The sequence below is a fragment of the Eschrichtius robustus genome, chromosome 3, assembly GCF_028021215.1.
Source record: "Eschrichtius robustus isolate mEscRob2 chromosome 3, mEscRob2.pri, whole genome shotgun sequence".
Classification (NCBI taxonomy): Eukaryota; Metazoa; Chordata; class Mammalia; order Artiodactyla; family Eschrichtiidae; genus Eschrichtius; species Eschrichtius robustus.
In genome coordinates, this window is record NC_090826.1 from 113,556,701 (window position 1) to 113,572,948 (window position 16,248).

A 16,248-nucleotide genomic window follows, 5' to 3' on the forward strand; every position below is an offset into this window, starting at 1 on the left:
TCCCTGGTCCAGGAAGATCCCACATGCCACGGAGCAACTAAGCCCGTGCACCACAACTACTGAGTCTGCGCTCTAGAGCCCGCGAGCCACAACTACTGAAGCCTGCGCACCTAGAGTCTGTGCTTCGCAACAAGAGAAGCCACCGCAATGAGAAGCCCACACACTGCAACGAAGAGTAGCCCCCGCTCTCTGCAACTAGAGAAAGTCCTCATGCAGCAACGAAGACCCAACACAGCCAAAAATAAATAAATCAAATAAATAAATTTATATAAAAAAAGACACAAAAAAGGTTGAAAGCAAAACAATGTAAACACTTATACCATGTACACATTAATATCAAATACAAAGCAGACTTTAAGGCAAGAAGATAAAGAGATAAAAAGGAACATTTCATGCTGAGTCAATTCAACAAAAAGACATAACAATTCTAAATTTCTGTGCACCTGATAAATACAGCTTAAATATATAAAACAAAAGTTGAAAGGGGAAAAAAAAGGAGAAAGCCACAATCACAGTTGGAGATTTTAACAAATGTCAATCAGTAACACATGACAGCAGACACAAAAAAATCAGTAAAGATATAAAAGATCTGAACAACATTAGCAAAACTGACCTCACAGACATATACAGGACATTTTACTCGACTCAAATGACATGTATAAAACACCCACTAAATATGTATTCTTTTTAACAGCACATGAACAGAGCATAAGCTAAGTGACTCAAGAATTTTCAAAGGTCAGGAATCATATACAATATGCTCTTTGACCACAATGGAATTAAACTAGAAATCAATAAAGAAATTTAACTAGAAAGATCCTCACACGTTTAGAAATTAAGCAACATATCTCTAAATAATTCATGGGTCAAGAAGAAGTCATAATGGATATTAAAAATATTTTAAGATGAATGAAAACAAAAGTATGACATATCAAAATTTTCAGAATGCAGCTACAGCAATGCTTAGAGGGCAAATTTTAACTTTAAATGTATATATTAGGAAAAAAAAGATTGAAAATCTTACTAGAAGCTAAAAAAGAACAAATCAAATCCAAGGTAGATTGTAGGAAGGAAATAATAAAGAACAGAAATCAATTAAATAGGAAAAAAAAAGTCAAGAAAGCCAAAAGTTGGTTCTTTAAAAAGATTAACTGATAAACCTCTAGCCAAACTTATCAACAAAAAAAATAAGACACAAATAAAAAGAGGACCTCACTAAAATCAGAACTAAAAAGGCGACCTCATTAAAAATCTTAGACATGCCAAAATAAACATTACAAGCAACTTTATATCAATAAATTTGACAATTTAGAGAAAACGTACAAATTCCTTGAAAAACACAACTTACCGAAACTGACACAAAAAGAAACAGGAAATCTAAATAATCCTATAATTATTAAAGAATTTAATCCAAAACTTAAAAGGCTTTTGACAAAGAAAACTCCAGGCCTAGACAGCGTCCTTGGTGAATGGTTACAAAACATTTAAGAAAGAAATAACACCAGTCTTAAACAAACTCTTCCAGAGAATAGATAATGATGAAAATTTTCCCAATTCATTTTATAAGGTCACTATAACCCTAATACCAACACATGAAAAAGACCTTATAAGAAAGGAAAATTAAAGCCAGTTATCTCCCATAAACATGAAACAAAAACCTTAAACAATATATTAGAAAATCTAATACATCATGACCAAATAGGTTTACCCCAGAAATGCTAGTTTGCCTTAACATTCAAAACCCACTCAATGTTATTAGGCATATGTACCTGAAAACAGAATTTTAAAATATGTAGAACTAGGGACTTCCCTGTCAGTCCAGTGGTTAAGGCTCCACACTTCCACTGCAGGGGGCTCAGGTTTGATCCCTGTTTGGGGAACTAAGATCTGGCATGCCATGTGGAACAGCTAAAAAATTTTAAATAAATAAAAAATAAAAATAAAACAAATAAATAAAATATGTAGAGCTAAAACTGACAAAACTGAAAAATATAGACAAATCCACAATTAAAGTTGGAGACTTCAATATGCCTTTCTCAATAATTGACAGGATAGACCAAAAAAAAAAAAAAAATGAATCCGTAAAAATAAATAAGACCCGAACAATGCTGTCAACCAACTTGACCTAATTGACACTTACAGAACAGTGTACCTTAAAACAACAGAATACATATGCTTTTCAAATACACATGGAAGAGCTACCAATAAAGATTATATTGGGGCCATAAAATAAACCTCAATAAATATAAAAGTACTGAAATCATACAAAGTATGATGTGAACTCAAGGGAATTAAATTAGAAATCAGTAACAAAATGATAGCTGGAAAGTCTCCAAATATTTGGAAGTGAAAAAACACATTTCTAAAAAGTTATGGTGGATTTTTGTTTTTGCTGTTATAAGCCATATGGTACTCTATAACTATAAAAATTACATTTTAAAAAACCAGGTTCTGACACTGAACATAGAATAGGACTCTAATCCTGTACAGAAAACCTGAATGTGTGTGTCTCCCCAAAATTAACTTGAATGTGTGTCCCCCCAAAATTCATACGCTGGAAGCCTTACCCCTGGCATGGCTGTATTTGGAGATGGGTCCTCTAAGCAAGTAATTAAGGTTAAATGAGTCCATAAGGGTGAATCCCTGATCCTATAGGATTAGTGTCCTTATAAGAAGAGGTATCAGAAAGCTCACTCCCTCTCTCTCCACACACATGCACCAAGAAAAGGCCATGTGAGGTCACAGTGAGAAGGTGGCTGTCTACGAGTCAGGAGGAAAGCTCTCACAGAAACTGAATTTACCAGCACCTAATATTGGAATTCCCAGACTCCAGAAGTGTGAGAAAATAAATTTCTGTTGTTTAAACACACACACACACACACACACACACACACACACACCTCTTTTCTTTTTTTTGGCCACACTGCATGGCAAGCAGAACTTCCCTGACCAGGGATTGAACCTGCACCCCCTGCAGTGGAAGCGTGGGGTCTTAACCACTGGACCACCAGGGAAGCCCCACACACACTTCTAAATAACCCATGGGTCAAAAAAGATATCCCAAGAGAAATGAGAAAATACTGTCAACTGAAGTTGATGAAATGCAATATATCAAAATTTGTGGGGCATAGCTAGCACAGTGCTTAAAGGGAAATTGATACATTCTATAGTATTATTAGAAAATAAAGTCTCAAATCCATGACCTAAGCTCCCACTTAAAGAAACTAGAAAAAGACCAAATTAAATCCAAAGCAAAGAGACAGAAGAAAATAATAGACAACAGCAAAAACCAGTAAAATAGAAAACAGAAAAATAGAGAAATTAATGAAACCAAAAGCTTGTTCTTTGAAAAACCTCTAGCCAGAGTGATTAAGAGAAAGACATAAATTACGAGTGTGAGGAATAAAAGAACAGACATCATTACAGAGCCCACAGACATTAAAAAGATGACAAAGGAATATTATGAAAAACTTTATGCCAATAAATTCAACAACTTGGATAGAACAAATACCTGAAAAGATACCAACTGTCAAAGCTCACTCAAGAACAAAGAGATAACTGAATAGCCCTTTATCTGTTAAAGAAATTGAATTCATAGTTAAAAACATCCTACAGAGAAAACTCCAGGCCCAGATGGCTTCACTGGTGCATTCAACAAAGCATTTAAGGAAGAAATAAAACCAATTCACAAACTCTTCAAAAAAAACAAAAAACAAAAAAACACAAAGAAAAGGAAAGAACACTTCCCAACTCATTGTATGAGGTCAGTATTACCCTAATACCAAAACCAAAGACATTACAAGAAAAGAAAACTACAGGGGCTTCCCTGGTGGTGCAGTGGTTAAGGATCTGCCTGCCAGTGCAGGGGACACGAGTTCGATCCCTGGTCCGGGAAGATCCCACATGCCACTAAGCCCATGCGCCACTACTGAGCCTGCGCTCTAGAGCCCATGAGCCACAACTACTCAAGCCCGCGAGCCCCAACTACTGAAGCCTGCGTGCCTCAACTACTGAAGCCCACGTGCCTAGAGCACGTGCTCCACAACAAGAGAAGCCACTGCAATGAGAAGCCTGCGCACCCAATGAAGAGTAGCCCCTGCTCGCCTCAACTAGAGAAACCCCGCGCGCAGCAACAAACACCCAACACAGCCAATAAATAAATAAATATATATATTAAAAAAAAAAAACTACAGACAACCACAGACGCAAAAATCCTTAACAAAATATTAGCAAATCAAATCCAGCAATACAAAAAAAAAAATACCTATATCATGATCAAAAGGGTCGATTTATCACTGAAATGCAAAAATGCTTTGAAATTTGAAAATCAATTAATATAATTCACCATATCGACAGACTAAAAGCAAAAACGAAAACAAAAGATAATCTCAATAGATGTAGAAAAAGCTTTTCACAAAATCCAACATCAGTTCATGATAAAAACTCTCCACAACTAGGAATAGTAGAGAACTTCCTCAATCTGATAAACAATAGTTATAAACCAACAAATTCTGCTTAGTGGTGAAAAATTGAGTGTATTTTCCCTAAGAGATCAGGAACAAAGGAAAACATGCCCACTCTCACTACTTCTCTTCAACACTGTACTGAATGTCCTAGCCAGTGCATAATAAGATGGGGGCTGACGGACGGAGAGGAGAAGAGAGAGGGAGAGGAAGGAAGAGAGAGGGAGAGGAAGGAAGAGAGAGGAAGGAATGGAAAGGAAGAAAGAAAAGACACACAAATTGGAAATGAAGGGAAAAAAACTCCTTATTTGTAGATGACTTAATTATCTATGTGAGAAATCCCTCGGGACTTCCCTGGCAGTCCAGCGGTTAAGACTCTGCACTCCCAATGCAGGGGGCACAGGTTCAATCCCTGGTCAGGGAACTAAGATCCCACATGCCGCATGGCGCAGCCAAAACAAAAAAAAGACAGCAACTTTCCCAAATTGATCAACAGTTTCATTATCGATCAATATGCCAGCAAGTATTTTTGAAGAAAATGACAAGCCAATCCTAAAATTTACATGGAAATGCAAAGTACCTAGAATAGCCCAATGACCTTGTTTAAAAAAAAAAGTTGGAAGACACAGACTACCTGATTTCAAGACTGCGATATTGGTGAAAGGTCAAATACACAGACCAATGGAAAAGAAGAGAGAGTCCATGAATGACCCACACAAATAGTGACTTTTTCATATAGATACAAAGGTAATTTAATGGAGAAAGAAATCTTTTCAACAAATAGTGCTGAAACAACTGGACATTCACAGGTAAAAAAAGAATCTCAAATATACCTCCCACATTATACAGTAATTAACTCAGATGCCAGAACTCAAAAGATCCTGCATGCCGCAACGAAAATCCCGCCTGCCGCAACGAAAATCCCGCCTGCTGCAACTAAGACCTGGCGCAGCGAAATAAATAAATAAATATTTTTTTTAATTAACTCAAAATGGATCACATACACCTATATGTAATGTGTAAAACTACAACTTCGAGAAGAAAACAGGAAAAAAAACTTTGTGGCCTTGGATTAGGCAAAGGTTCCCTGATACGACACAAAAGCATAATCTGTAAAAGTAAAACCTGGGACTTCCCTGGTGGTCCAGTGGTTAAGAGTCCGCCTCCGAATGCAAGGGACGTGGGTTCAATCCCTGGTTGGGGAACTAAGATCCCACATGCTGAGGGGCAACTAAGCCTGTGTGCTCTAGAGCCTGCACGCCACAACGAAAGAAGCCCGCGTGCCACAACAAAGATCCTGCGTGTCGCACCTAAGACCCGAAGCAGCCACATAAATAGATAAATAAAACTTCAAAAAACAAACAAAAAACTTGAAGTAGCTCCTCATGGCTAATGCTGAAACAATTCGGGCAAAGTAAATAATGATAACATGGCACTGTAACTCAAATAATAAAACAAACATCCATGAGTCCACACTCATATAAAAACTGAATAAATAAATGAGGGAGAAGAGACTGCTCTTCTTTACAGAAAAATTCCAGTTAATAAATGTAAAAGGAACAACAGAAATAAAAAATCACCATTATAATTGTTGCAGGTGATCTACCAATGGAGGCTAAAATTAGGGGGGGAACATCTGAAGAGAAAAAGGATATATGCATAGTTTCAAAGTATCTCATGCAAGATATGTAGTAATTATGAATGAAATATAGACAACAGAATAACGAACAAACATTTCACCAAAAAATATCTACAAATGGCCAATAAATACATGAAAATATGCTTTATATCATTATTCATTAGGGAAATGCAAGTTAACACAAGGAAATACACCTAGCAGAACAGATAGAATTAAGAAGTCTGTTAACTGCTGGCAAGGATGTGGATCAACTGTAAATCTCATACATTCCTGCTGGGAATGTAAAATGGTACAGCTACTCTGGAAAACAGTTTAGCAGTTTCGTATAAAGTTAAACATACATTTACTGTAAGACCCAGCAATGTCACTCCTAGTTATTACCCCGAGAAAAATGAAAACGTATGTCTATCAAAGAACTAGGGATTTCCCTGGTGGTGCAGTGGTTAAGAATCTGCCTGCCAATGCACCTTCCTGCTCCAGGAAGATCCCACATGCCGCCAATCAACTAAACCTGTGCACCACAACTACTGAGCCCACGTGCCACAACTACTGAAGCCCGCATGCCTACAGCCCGTACTCTGCAACAAGAGAAGCCACTGCAATGAGAAGCCCGCACACAGCAACGAAGACCCAATGCAAACAAAAATAAATAAATAAAATACAAATAAATTTATTTTAAAAAAAGAATTATATGTGGGGACTTCCCTGGCGGTCCAGTGGTTAAGACTCCACACTCCCAATGCAGGGGGCACTGGTTCGATCCGTGGTCGGGGAACTAAAATCCCATATGCCACGTGGGGTAGCCCAAAAAAAGAAAAAAAAAAAAAAAAGAACTACATGTGAAGGTTTATAGCAGCTTTAGTCATAACAGGCAAAAACTAGAAAGAACCCAAATGTCCATCAGCTGGTGAACAGATAAACAAATTGTGGTGTATCTATACAATAGAATACTACTCAGCAATGAAGAACAAACATGAATTAATCTCAAAAGCATTACATGAAGTGAAAGATACGGGATGCACACAATACTGTAAACCAACTATACTTCAATAAAAATTTTAAAAGATACCAGATGCAAAAGGTTACATACAGGGCTTCCCTGGTGACGCAGTGGTTGAGAATCTGCCTGCCAATGCAGGGGACACGGGTTCGAGCCCTGGTCTGGGAAGATCCCACATGCCGTGGAGCAACTAGGCCCGTGAGCCACAACTACTGAGCCTGCGCGTCTGGAGCCTGTGCTCCGCAACAAGAGAGGTAGCGATAATGAGAGGCCCGCACACCGCAATGAAGCGTGGCCCCCACTTGCTGCAACTAGAGAAAGCCCTCGCACAGAAATGAAGACCCAGCACAGCCATAAATAAATAAATAAATAAATAAACCCAAAGTTTAAAAAAAAAGGTTACATACATACTGCATAACACCTATATATAATATTTCAGAAAACACAAAACTGTAAGAATAAAATTGAGATCACTGGTTCCCAAAGGCTGAGAATGAAGGACTGCAAAGGGGAGTGAGGGAACTTTTAGAGAGAGATGTTCCATATATTGATTGTAGTGGCAGTTACACAACTATGTCCATTTTTCAAAACTCACAGAAAAAATTTTATTGTACGAAAATTATCTTAATAAATCTGACATTAAAAAAGAATCAATGTAACTCTCCATATTAACAGAATAAAGGAGGGAATTCCCTGGCAGTCCAGTGATTAGGACTCTGCACTTCCACTGCAGGGAGCATGAGGTCGATCTCTGGTCAGGGAACTAAGATCCCACATGCCACACAACACAGCCAAAAACAAAAAAAACAAAAAAGAAAAACCAGAATAAAGGAGAAAAAACATACAATAATCTTAATAGAGATTTTAAAAAAGCATTTGACCAAATTCAGTATGTGATAAAACTCTCAGAAAACTAGGAAAAAATTTTTCATAATCTGATACAATATATCTATAAAAAGCCTACAACTATCATCACACATAATAAGGAATACTGAACACCTTCCCCCAAGTTCAGAAATAAGACGTGGATGTCCACTATCACAACTTCTAACCTACATAGCAATGGAGGTCTATTATTTGCGATGAGAAAAAGAAATCATAAGTGTTCACTTTAAAACCATTTGTTAAGCTAAATAAAGAAGTCTTTATTCACTTGTCTGTATATGTTATATTTCACAATAAAAATATAATGTTTCAGGCTTCCTTGGTGGCACAGTGGTTAAGAATCCGCCTGCCAATGAAGGGGACATGGGTTCTACCCTGGTCCGGTAAGATCCCACATGCCGCGGAGCAACTAAGCCCACGTGCCACAACTACTGAGCCTGCGCTCTACAGCCCGCGAGCCACAACTACTGAGCCCTCATCCCACAACTACTGAAGCCCACACACCTAGAGCCCATGCTCCACAACAAGAGAAGCCACAGCAATGAGAAGCCCACACACCACAACGAAGAGCAGCCCCGCTCGGTGCAACTAGAGAAAGCTCGCGCACAGCAACGAAGACCCAGTGCAGCCCAAAATAAATAATAATAAATAAAATAAATTTAAAAAAAAAAAAAATATATATATATATATATATATATATAAAAAAAATGTTTCAAAAAAACTTTAAGGAGGCCTAATCCTATGACCTAGCAATTCCACACAACAAAAATTAGGCATATATGTTCACCAAAAGATCTACAGTAGAATGTTCACAGCAGCACCATTCAGAGTAGCCTACAACTGGTAAGTATTCACTCATTAAGAGCTGAATTAATAAAGAAAATACAGACTATTCTAACAACAGAATGCTATATCGTAATGAAAATGAACAATCTACAAGTACATGCAACAATGTGGACCAACTTCATAAACATAATGTTGAGTGGGAAAAGGCAGTCAAAAAGCATATTCATATTTCACATAAAGTACAAAACAGGTGAACTAATCTGTGCTGCTAGAAGTCAAGATAATGGTTACCCATGGGTGGGTGTCAGTAATAAATGAAAGGAAGGACTTCTGGATACTAGTAATACTATTTCTTGATCTGGTTGCTGGTTACATGGGTGTATTCAATCTTTGAAAATTCAGTGAGCTTGGATACCTTGGGATATGTGCAGTTTTCTGCATATTATACTTCAATAAAGAGGATTTTTTTTTAAAGAAAAGAAAAGAAAGCCTACCCATTGGAATAAAGAGTCCACCATCCTCTATCTCTTCCTCAGCTTGGTGAGCTAGAGTCCTGAGTGGCTTTTCTTGAGGAGAGGCACAGACATCTGGCTGAGATGATTTCCTAGGCTGGGCTGCTGGTTTTGCAGAGGGACTGTCTGATGGTAATGAAGGCATCTCCCCTCCAGAATGCATTTGAGATTTTCCTGGAAGAATCACAAATATTGCTCCACACTTTGTCCATTCTCAATTATACTCTGTTGTAGAAATCAGCATCTTGTTATAAAGTCCTTTTTAGTTAGATAACTTCATTAATGATGCATTTACTATACAGGCATTCCTCTCTCTTAAAGACAGTATCCTAAGAAAAATATTGAAATCAAAGCTCAGGTCCAATTTCTCATCTGTAATGTCAGGGAATTGAACTAGGTAATCGCTAAGGTCTTTCTAGTTCTAATATGCATTTTTTTTCCCTATGAAAAAATCATATTCGTAATTGTAGGGTGGGGGGAGGTATATTCCTGGTAACAAAAGGACATTTTATATAGATGACCATTAACACCACATTTAATCAACTATAAATGATATAGGACTTCCCTGGTGGCTCAGTGCTTAAGAATCCACCTGCCAATGCAGGGGACGTGGGTTCGAGCCCTGGTCCGGGAAGATCCCACATGCCGCGGAGCAACTAGGCCCATGCGCCACAACTACTGAGCCTCCACTCTAGAGCCTGCGAGCTACAACTACTGAGCCCGCATGCCACAATTACTGAAGCCCGTGCACCTAGAGTCCGTGCTCTGCAACAATAGAAGCCACCGCAATGAGAAGCTCGTGCACCGCGGCAAAGAATAGCCCTCACTCTCCGCAACTAGAGAAAAGCCCGCGTGCAGCAACGAAGACCCAATGCAGCCAAAAATACATAATTAAATTTTTTTTAAAGATATACATTATAAAATGTCCTGAACTTTCTGACTCTGTAAGATCAATCTAACAAAGCATTAGAGTAAAAATCACCATAACATTATAAATACATGGTTATACAGTTCATTAGACAACTTTCTCCTTTCCTCACCTCAACTCTTTTTTGTTTGTTTGTTTGTTTTTTTGGCTGAGCCGCATGGGTTGTGGGATCCTAGTTCCCCAACCAAGGATGGAACTCAGGGCCCCCGCAGTGAGAGTGCTGAGTCCTAACCACTGGACTGCCAGGGAATTCCCTCCTCACCTCAACTCTTAAAGAGTGCTACCTTTCTTTCCATTTTTCGTGAGGGGCATTAAAAAGACAAAGAAACATTCATGCAATATCAAAAGCAAACATTAGAATCAAGCTGTCATAGGAACAAGAATACATAGAGGCTTGTGTATACACAGAAGATCTACAGAATATACACAAGGCATTGTTAAATAGTGATTGCTTCTGAGAACTTGGAAAACAAGAGGAGAAAGTGAAAGGGTATCTAACTTTTCCCTGTGTACTTTCTGCATTTAGGAACTTTTTTTCCATGTTTGTGTATTACATAGTTGAAAAAAATTGTTTTTCAAAAAGAGATCAAGTTATTTGTTACTGAGCCCCATTCAAAACAGATAATACTTTTTTAGACTGTTATCCATCAACATTAGCAGTTTCAACTGGTATACACAAGATTTTTAATTGGAGAACACCCTGTCAACAAAGAAAAAAAGCCTTTATTTTCAACTAAAGTATGAATGAATCCTTAATTCTATTTACTCTCAATCTTACTTCCTTTACTTCAGGAGCCCATGATTAATTCACAATGTCAAAAAGGCTAAAAGCTGTAGCTTTAATAGGGACTGTACAACGAGTTGAATTCTAAATCCAACAAATCAAAAGTTCCTCTTGGGGGCTTCCCTGGTGGTGCAGTGGCTGAGAGTCTGCCTGCCAATGCAGGGGACACAGGTTCGAGCCCTGGTCTGGGAAGATCCCACATGCCGCGGAGCAACTGGGCCCGTGAGCCACAACTACTGAGCCTGCGCGTCTGGAGCCTGTGCTCCGCAACAAGAGAGGCCGCGATAGTGAGAAGCCCGCGCACTGCGATGAAGAGTGGCCCCCGCTCGCCGCAACTGGAGAAAGCCCTCGCACAGAAATGAAGACCCAACACAGCCAAAAATAAATAAATAAATAAATAAATTTATTTAAAAAAAAAAAGTTCCTCTCAGGCAAATTTCTTATAAGAGGGAGGAACTTCAATCAATAGCACAGCAGAGCTTTCTCATTAATCAACAATCGTTAATAATTTTTAGAATTAATGTCTAACATTTAAAAACTGAACTGATGCAAATGATTTTTTTAAACAAACATACCAGAATCTTTACATCTAAGCAAAATACAGAAGTTCACTTTGGTACGTAGAGCTTCCATTGATACTTTTTCCACCTCAAACAGTTGGAACTACTCCAAAACTGTCCCTACAGTTTATCAGCTGCACTATACTCTACATAGAGAAAATATTCCTTTTCTCTGCAACCTTTTTTTCCTGATCCCATCTCATTGCTTCTCAATTTAATTTCCCTCCTACAGAACCCCCTAGGATCCCACTCTTCTTTTCCTCTTATCAATCTGCTAGATGCCAAAGACCTTAGAAAGAGAAGTCAAGAAGGGTAAGAGAGGAACTTCCCTCTCTTAACCTCTCAGTGGTTAAGAATCTGCCTTCCAATGCAGGGGGACGTGGGTTTGATCCCTGGTAGGGGAACTAAGATCCTACATGCCGCAGGGCAACTAAGCCCGCACGCTCTGGAGCCCACGCGCCGCAACGGGGAAGATCCCACATGCCTGCCGCAATGAAGATCCCGCGTGCCGCAACTAAGACCCAATGCAGCCAAATAAAGAAAGAAATAAAGTAATAAAGAAGGGTTAGAGAGAGAAGTAAAAGCCTTATTCAGAGCACAGCTGTAACTTGTTTACCGCCAGTCTAACAACTTCAAATTGATAACATGAAAATAATTAGCTGAAAACTGTAAACACCAACTAATTTTAAGCTGAAATCTGCCTAAGTTAATCATTTTTAGAAGGCAAAGAAAGGAAAAAAAGGCTTAAGTTGAAATCCGGGTCCATAAATCAATTTTAAAAGAACAATTAAAATTCTGTAAGAATAAACACCAATATAGAAAAGGGTTTAATCACTAGCACCTGCAGTCTAGAAACATGACTTAACAGTGTATATCAATTATAACACAATGCTGATACTTCAAAATAACCTAGATGTTTTTTCTGTTTTTTCCCCCCACATAATCATAATAAAAAAACCAAAATGTCACTTAAAAGAAAGCAAAACAACGAAAAGAATATGCACTAAATTATAACAGTAATTACTCTGAGCAGTAAGATTATGGGGGACTTTTATTTTCTTCTTTCAACTTTTCAATATTTTCCAAAACGCACATGTATGAATTTTCAATCTTCCTTCTTTCCTCCTTTCTGCTTTTTATGTGACATTTCTATTTGGCCGAACAAAGTTACTTGGGGGGGAAAAAAAGGAGTCATAATGTACTTCTTTTACTGGTATTACTTGTACATACAGCTAATTGAAGTACAAGGTGGGAGAATCAACGGGGTAGTAGTATTACAGATAATCCTAAAAAATAAATGTTTATTTATCTACACTTGGATATTTGTAAACTGACCACTGAAAATATCTCTAGATTCCACTCCTCAATAGGTGAGTGACTTTGAACCCCCACTTAATTTTACATTCCTTCTCTAGCACTTTAATCCTGCATTTTCCTCCATTTCCTCCTGTCTTCATGTCACAAATACAACCTAGCCAAGGAAAAAGTTCTATAGTCTTGCCACCCCCTCTAGCGATTTCCATTCTCCCATGGCACAAATTATTACTGGGGCTTTCATCCCTCCCTCTTTAATTCCATCATTTGATTTCCTTTTTCCAAAAGACTCTCCTAAATCTACTCTCAAAGATCATCAACCTTTAAATGTAATATTTTCTCAGGCATCATTATATCTCCTTTGTCACTAAATTTTAAATGATGTATCTGTTCTTAAAACTCTCCTCCCAGGGCTTTCCTGGTGGCGCAGTGGTTGAGAGTCTGCCTGCCAATGCAGGGGACACGGGTTCGAGCCCTGGTCCAGGAAGATCCCACATGCCGTGGAGCAACTGGGCCCATGAGCCACAACTACTGAGCCTGCGCGTCTGGAGCCTGTGCTCCGCAACAAGAGAGGCCGTGATAGTGAGAGGCCCGCACACCACGATGAAGAGTGGCCCCCGCTTGCCGCAACTAGAGAAAAAGCCCTCGCACAGAAACGAAGACCCAACACAGCCAAAAATAAACAAATAAATAAAATAAAGAGGAAACATTTTTTAAAAAATACAAAAAAAAATCAAAAAAAACTCTCCTCCCTCCTTGACTTTCACTATTACTTCTGCAGTTTTCCCTTCTCTGTCATCTTCTTCCATGCTCCTTTCCATGACGAAGAACCACAATTAACACTTTTCTAGTCCTATCTCTTACCAGCTGAGATTGAGAAATCTCCAATCTCAATTTTCTGTTTTTCCTTGATGGCACCTCACACTCCATATATCTAAAGCTGAACTCATTTCAACCCCCTCAAATACCTTCCCCGTGAAGGCATGCTTCACCATCTCCCAGTCCAGTTATCTTAAATGGTATCAGTCTCTGAGTAATATTAATTCTTTCTTTGTAATGTCTCTGAGATATACCCTTTCTTCTCTATCCTTACTGACAACATCCTACACCAATACTTTATACAGTCTCAAGGGCATAACAGCATGGCTCTGTATAGTAATCTGGATCTATCCTTTCCATCTGAAGCCCTGCTACCCTCCCACACAAACACAGCACTTCTATGTGTCTGTAGAAAATGCTATTCTGCCTCCACTCCTTCACCCCAATCCATCGAACCCTATCAATCCAAGTTCTGATTTCAAAAATCCTAATTACTTGTACCACACTAGCACTTAATCACATAGTATCTTAAACTGCTCCAAATGAATTATCCATAATTCATTTGGAGCAGTGTCTTGTCTTCCCAACTAGACTATAAGCTTTTTGAGGTCAGAACTATGCTTTCTGCTTCTTTTGTTAATTGGCTATAACCTTCAGGAAACGTTGAAACACTTAAGTGTGAAAAACAAAGCCCTTTACAATCTAAACACAATCTACCGCTCTGAAGATATCTCTCACTACCTCTTCTGCCTCTGCCTCTGCTCAGACTGTTCTTGGCCTAAGATACTCCATGCCACCAGTCCATCAAACCACAACTCATCTTTCAAGTCCTAAGGGTTATGTCACCTCTGTAGAGCCTTACCAAATGCCACAGGCAGCAGTCTCTCCCTTTATTTAAGCCGCTGCCCCTCCTCAAGGCCCACTTCATAAATACTCACCAAATCACAAAAGGCCATACATAGTTCATCCCTCCAGAAATGATGAAAAGGTAAGAGAAAGAAAAGGATACAGAAGATGATCCAGGAAATGGCAGGGGAGAAGAAAGTTTCCACCCATTCATAACGCTCAACACTGACCCTTACAAGCACCTCAGCTCCAATTCCATAGCAAATCAGCATCCTCTTTCAGAAACGCTATTTTGTAAAGGCACTGCAGAGAGTGCGATGACAACAGCAAAGGCAATGGCAAGCTGGTACTGACGAGGAAAATGTAACCTAAGACCTTCCATATCTTACCTCCTTCTTCCTTGAATTCTTCACTAGGATCTCCTGAAAAAGGCTCCTTTGCGATAAGATGATCACCTCTGTCTTCTTGAGCAACTGACCCAGGCCTGAGTATAATTTTCTTCCCTCTCCTTGAACTAGTGGCCTGCAGTTTTCCTTTACCAATGTGTATATTTAGGGACTGGGAAGACTCCAAGGAAGGCAGGGTGATTCCCTGAGAGATGGCCACATCGACAGCTTCTACAACTGGTGTATTTGTATCCTGGGTGAGCATCCCAGAGCTCAAAGATGGGTCCTCCATACCAAGCTGATTTCCTGCATCCTGCACAGATTGCACTTCAAGGCCAGCTGCTCTGCCATAACTTGGACCCCAGGACACTGACACTGACCCCAGGTCTTTAACTTGGTCAGATTCTGGTTTAACAGCTGACTCTAGGTCTAAGTCATCTTCCTCCTGGTTGCCCTGATGCTGTGGGGACTCTGTCAATGTAGTTCTTCTCTTCTTACAGGGCAACATTTTGCAAGTCCCACTTCTGTTCCATCCTGAAAGGATAAAGGCAAGTTCTTATCACCTTCCTATTAATTAATGATAATAACATTTCCTCAAATTTTTTCACTTATTCATGTTCAATCATGAACACGGTACTTTACACCAAATGCACAATGTCCCATTATGTGGGAGGTGAGAGACAGTGTTAGACTGCCTGAGTTCAAATCCTAACTCTATTACTGATTAGTGTGTTATCTTGGCTGAGTGACTTAACCTCTCCAAACTTCGGTTTCCTCAACTGTAAAAAATAAAAATTCTTCTCACCTCATGGAGTTGCTATAAGAATTAAATAGTAAGTGATTAGTGTTAGTTATTATTATTACCATCAGGGAGGCAGAATAACGTGATGCTGAAAGCAAACTGTGGAGTCAAACTGTCTGGATTTGTTTCCCAAGTAAGCTTCTCTCCAGCTTTGTGACCTTGCATAAGTTACTTAAACTGAATCTCAGTTTCTTCAGCTATAAAATGAAATAAAAATAGCACCTACATCATTAGATAGTAATTTCTTAGATCAATAAATGTTTGCTACTGTTGCTTTCATAAACAGGTATTTCCATTAACAGAAACAATCCAAAAGCAAAGTGTGGTTGTTTAAAAAGGTTAGACTATATTAACAGAAATTTTGTGTTGAAAACAAGAAAGAGATTCCTAACTGTTCCCTATACTATGTTACTTCTGGACTCTTGGCTTCAATTCCAATTATCACATTTTAATGGCAACACTAACCTAAAGTGGACGGTATCTTCTCTTATGTTCGCATAGCAACTATTTGCAAACCTCTTTTT

The 16,248-nt window shown here is 38.7% G+C and overlaps 1 protein-coding gene across 7 annotated transcripts in view; it reads right to left on the minus strand.

The window, feature by feature from the left end:
* Positions 1–16,248, minus strand: part of GON4L (gon-4 like) — a 92,466-nt gene that overhangs the window by 72,370 nt on the left and 3,848 nt on the right. For 6 of the 7 annotated variants that reach the window (XR_011073606.1, XM_068540985.1, XM_068540989.1 and 3 more), the window contains exons 2-3: positions 14,926–15,456; positions 9,268–9,459 (exon numbers count right to left, since the gene is read on the minus strand). Coding sequence is in view for 6 of the 7 variants with exons in the window: in XM_068540985.1 (XP_068397086.1) it covers positions 9,268–9,459; positions 14,926–15,430 (697 nt within the window). In the remaining variant the exon portion in view is untranslated. The remainder of the gene's footprint in view (positions 1–9,267; positions 9,460–14,925; positions 15,457–16,248) is intronic. The other variant, XM_068540988.1, reaches the window with a different exon arrangement.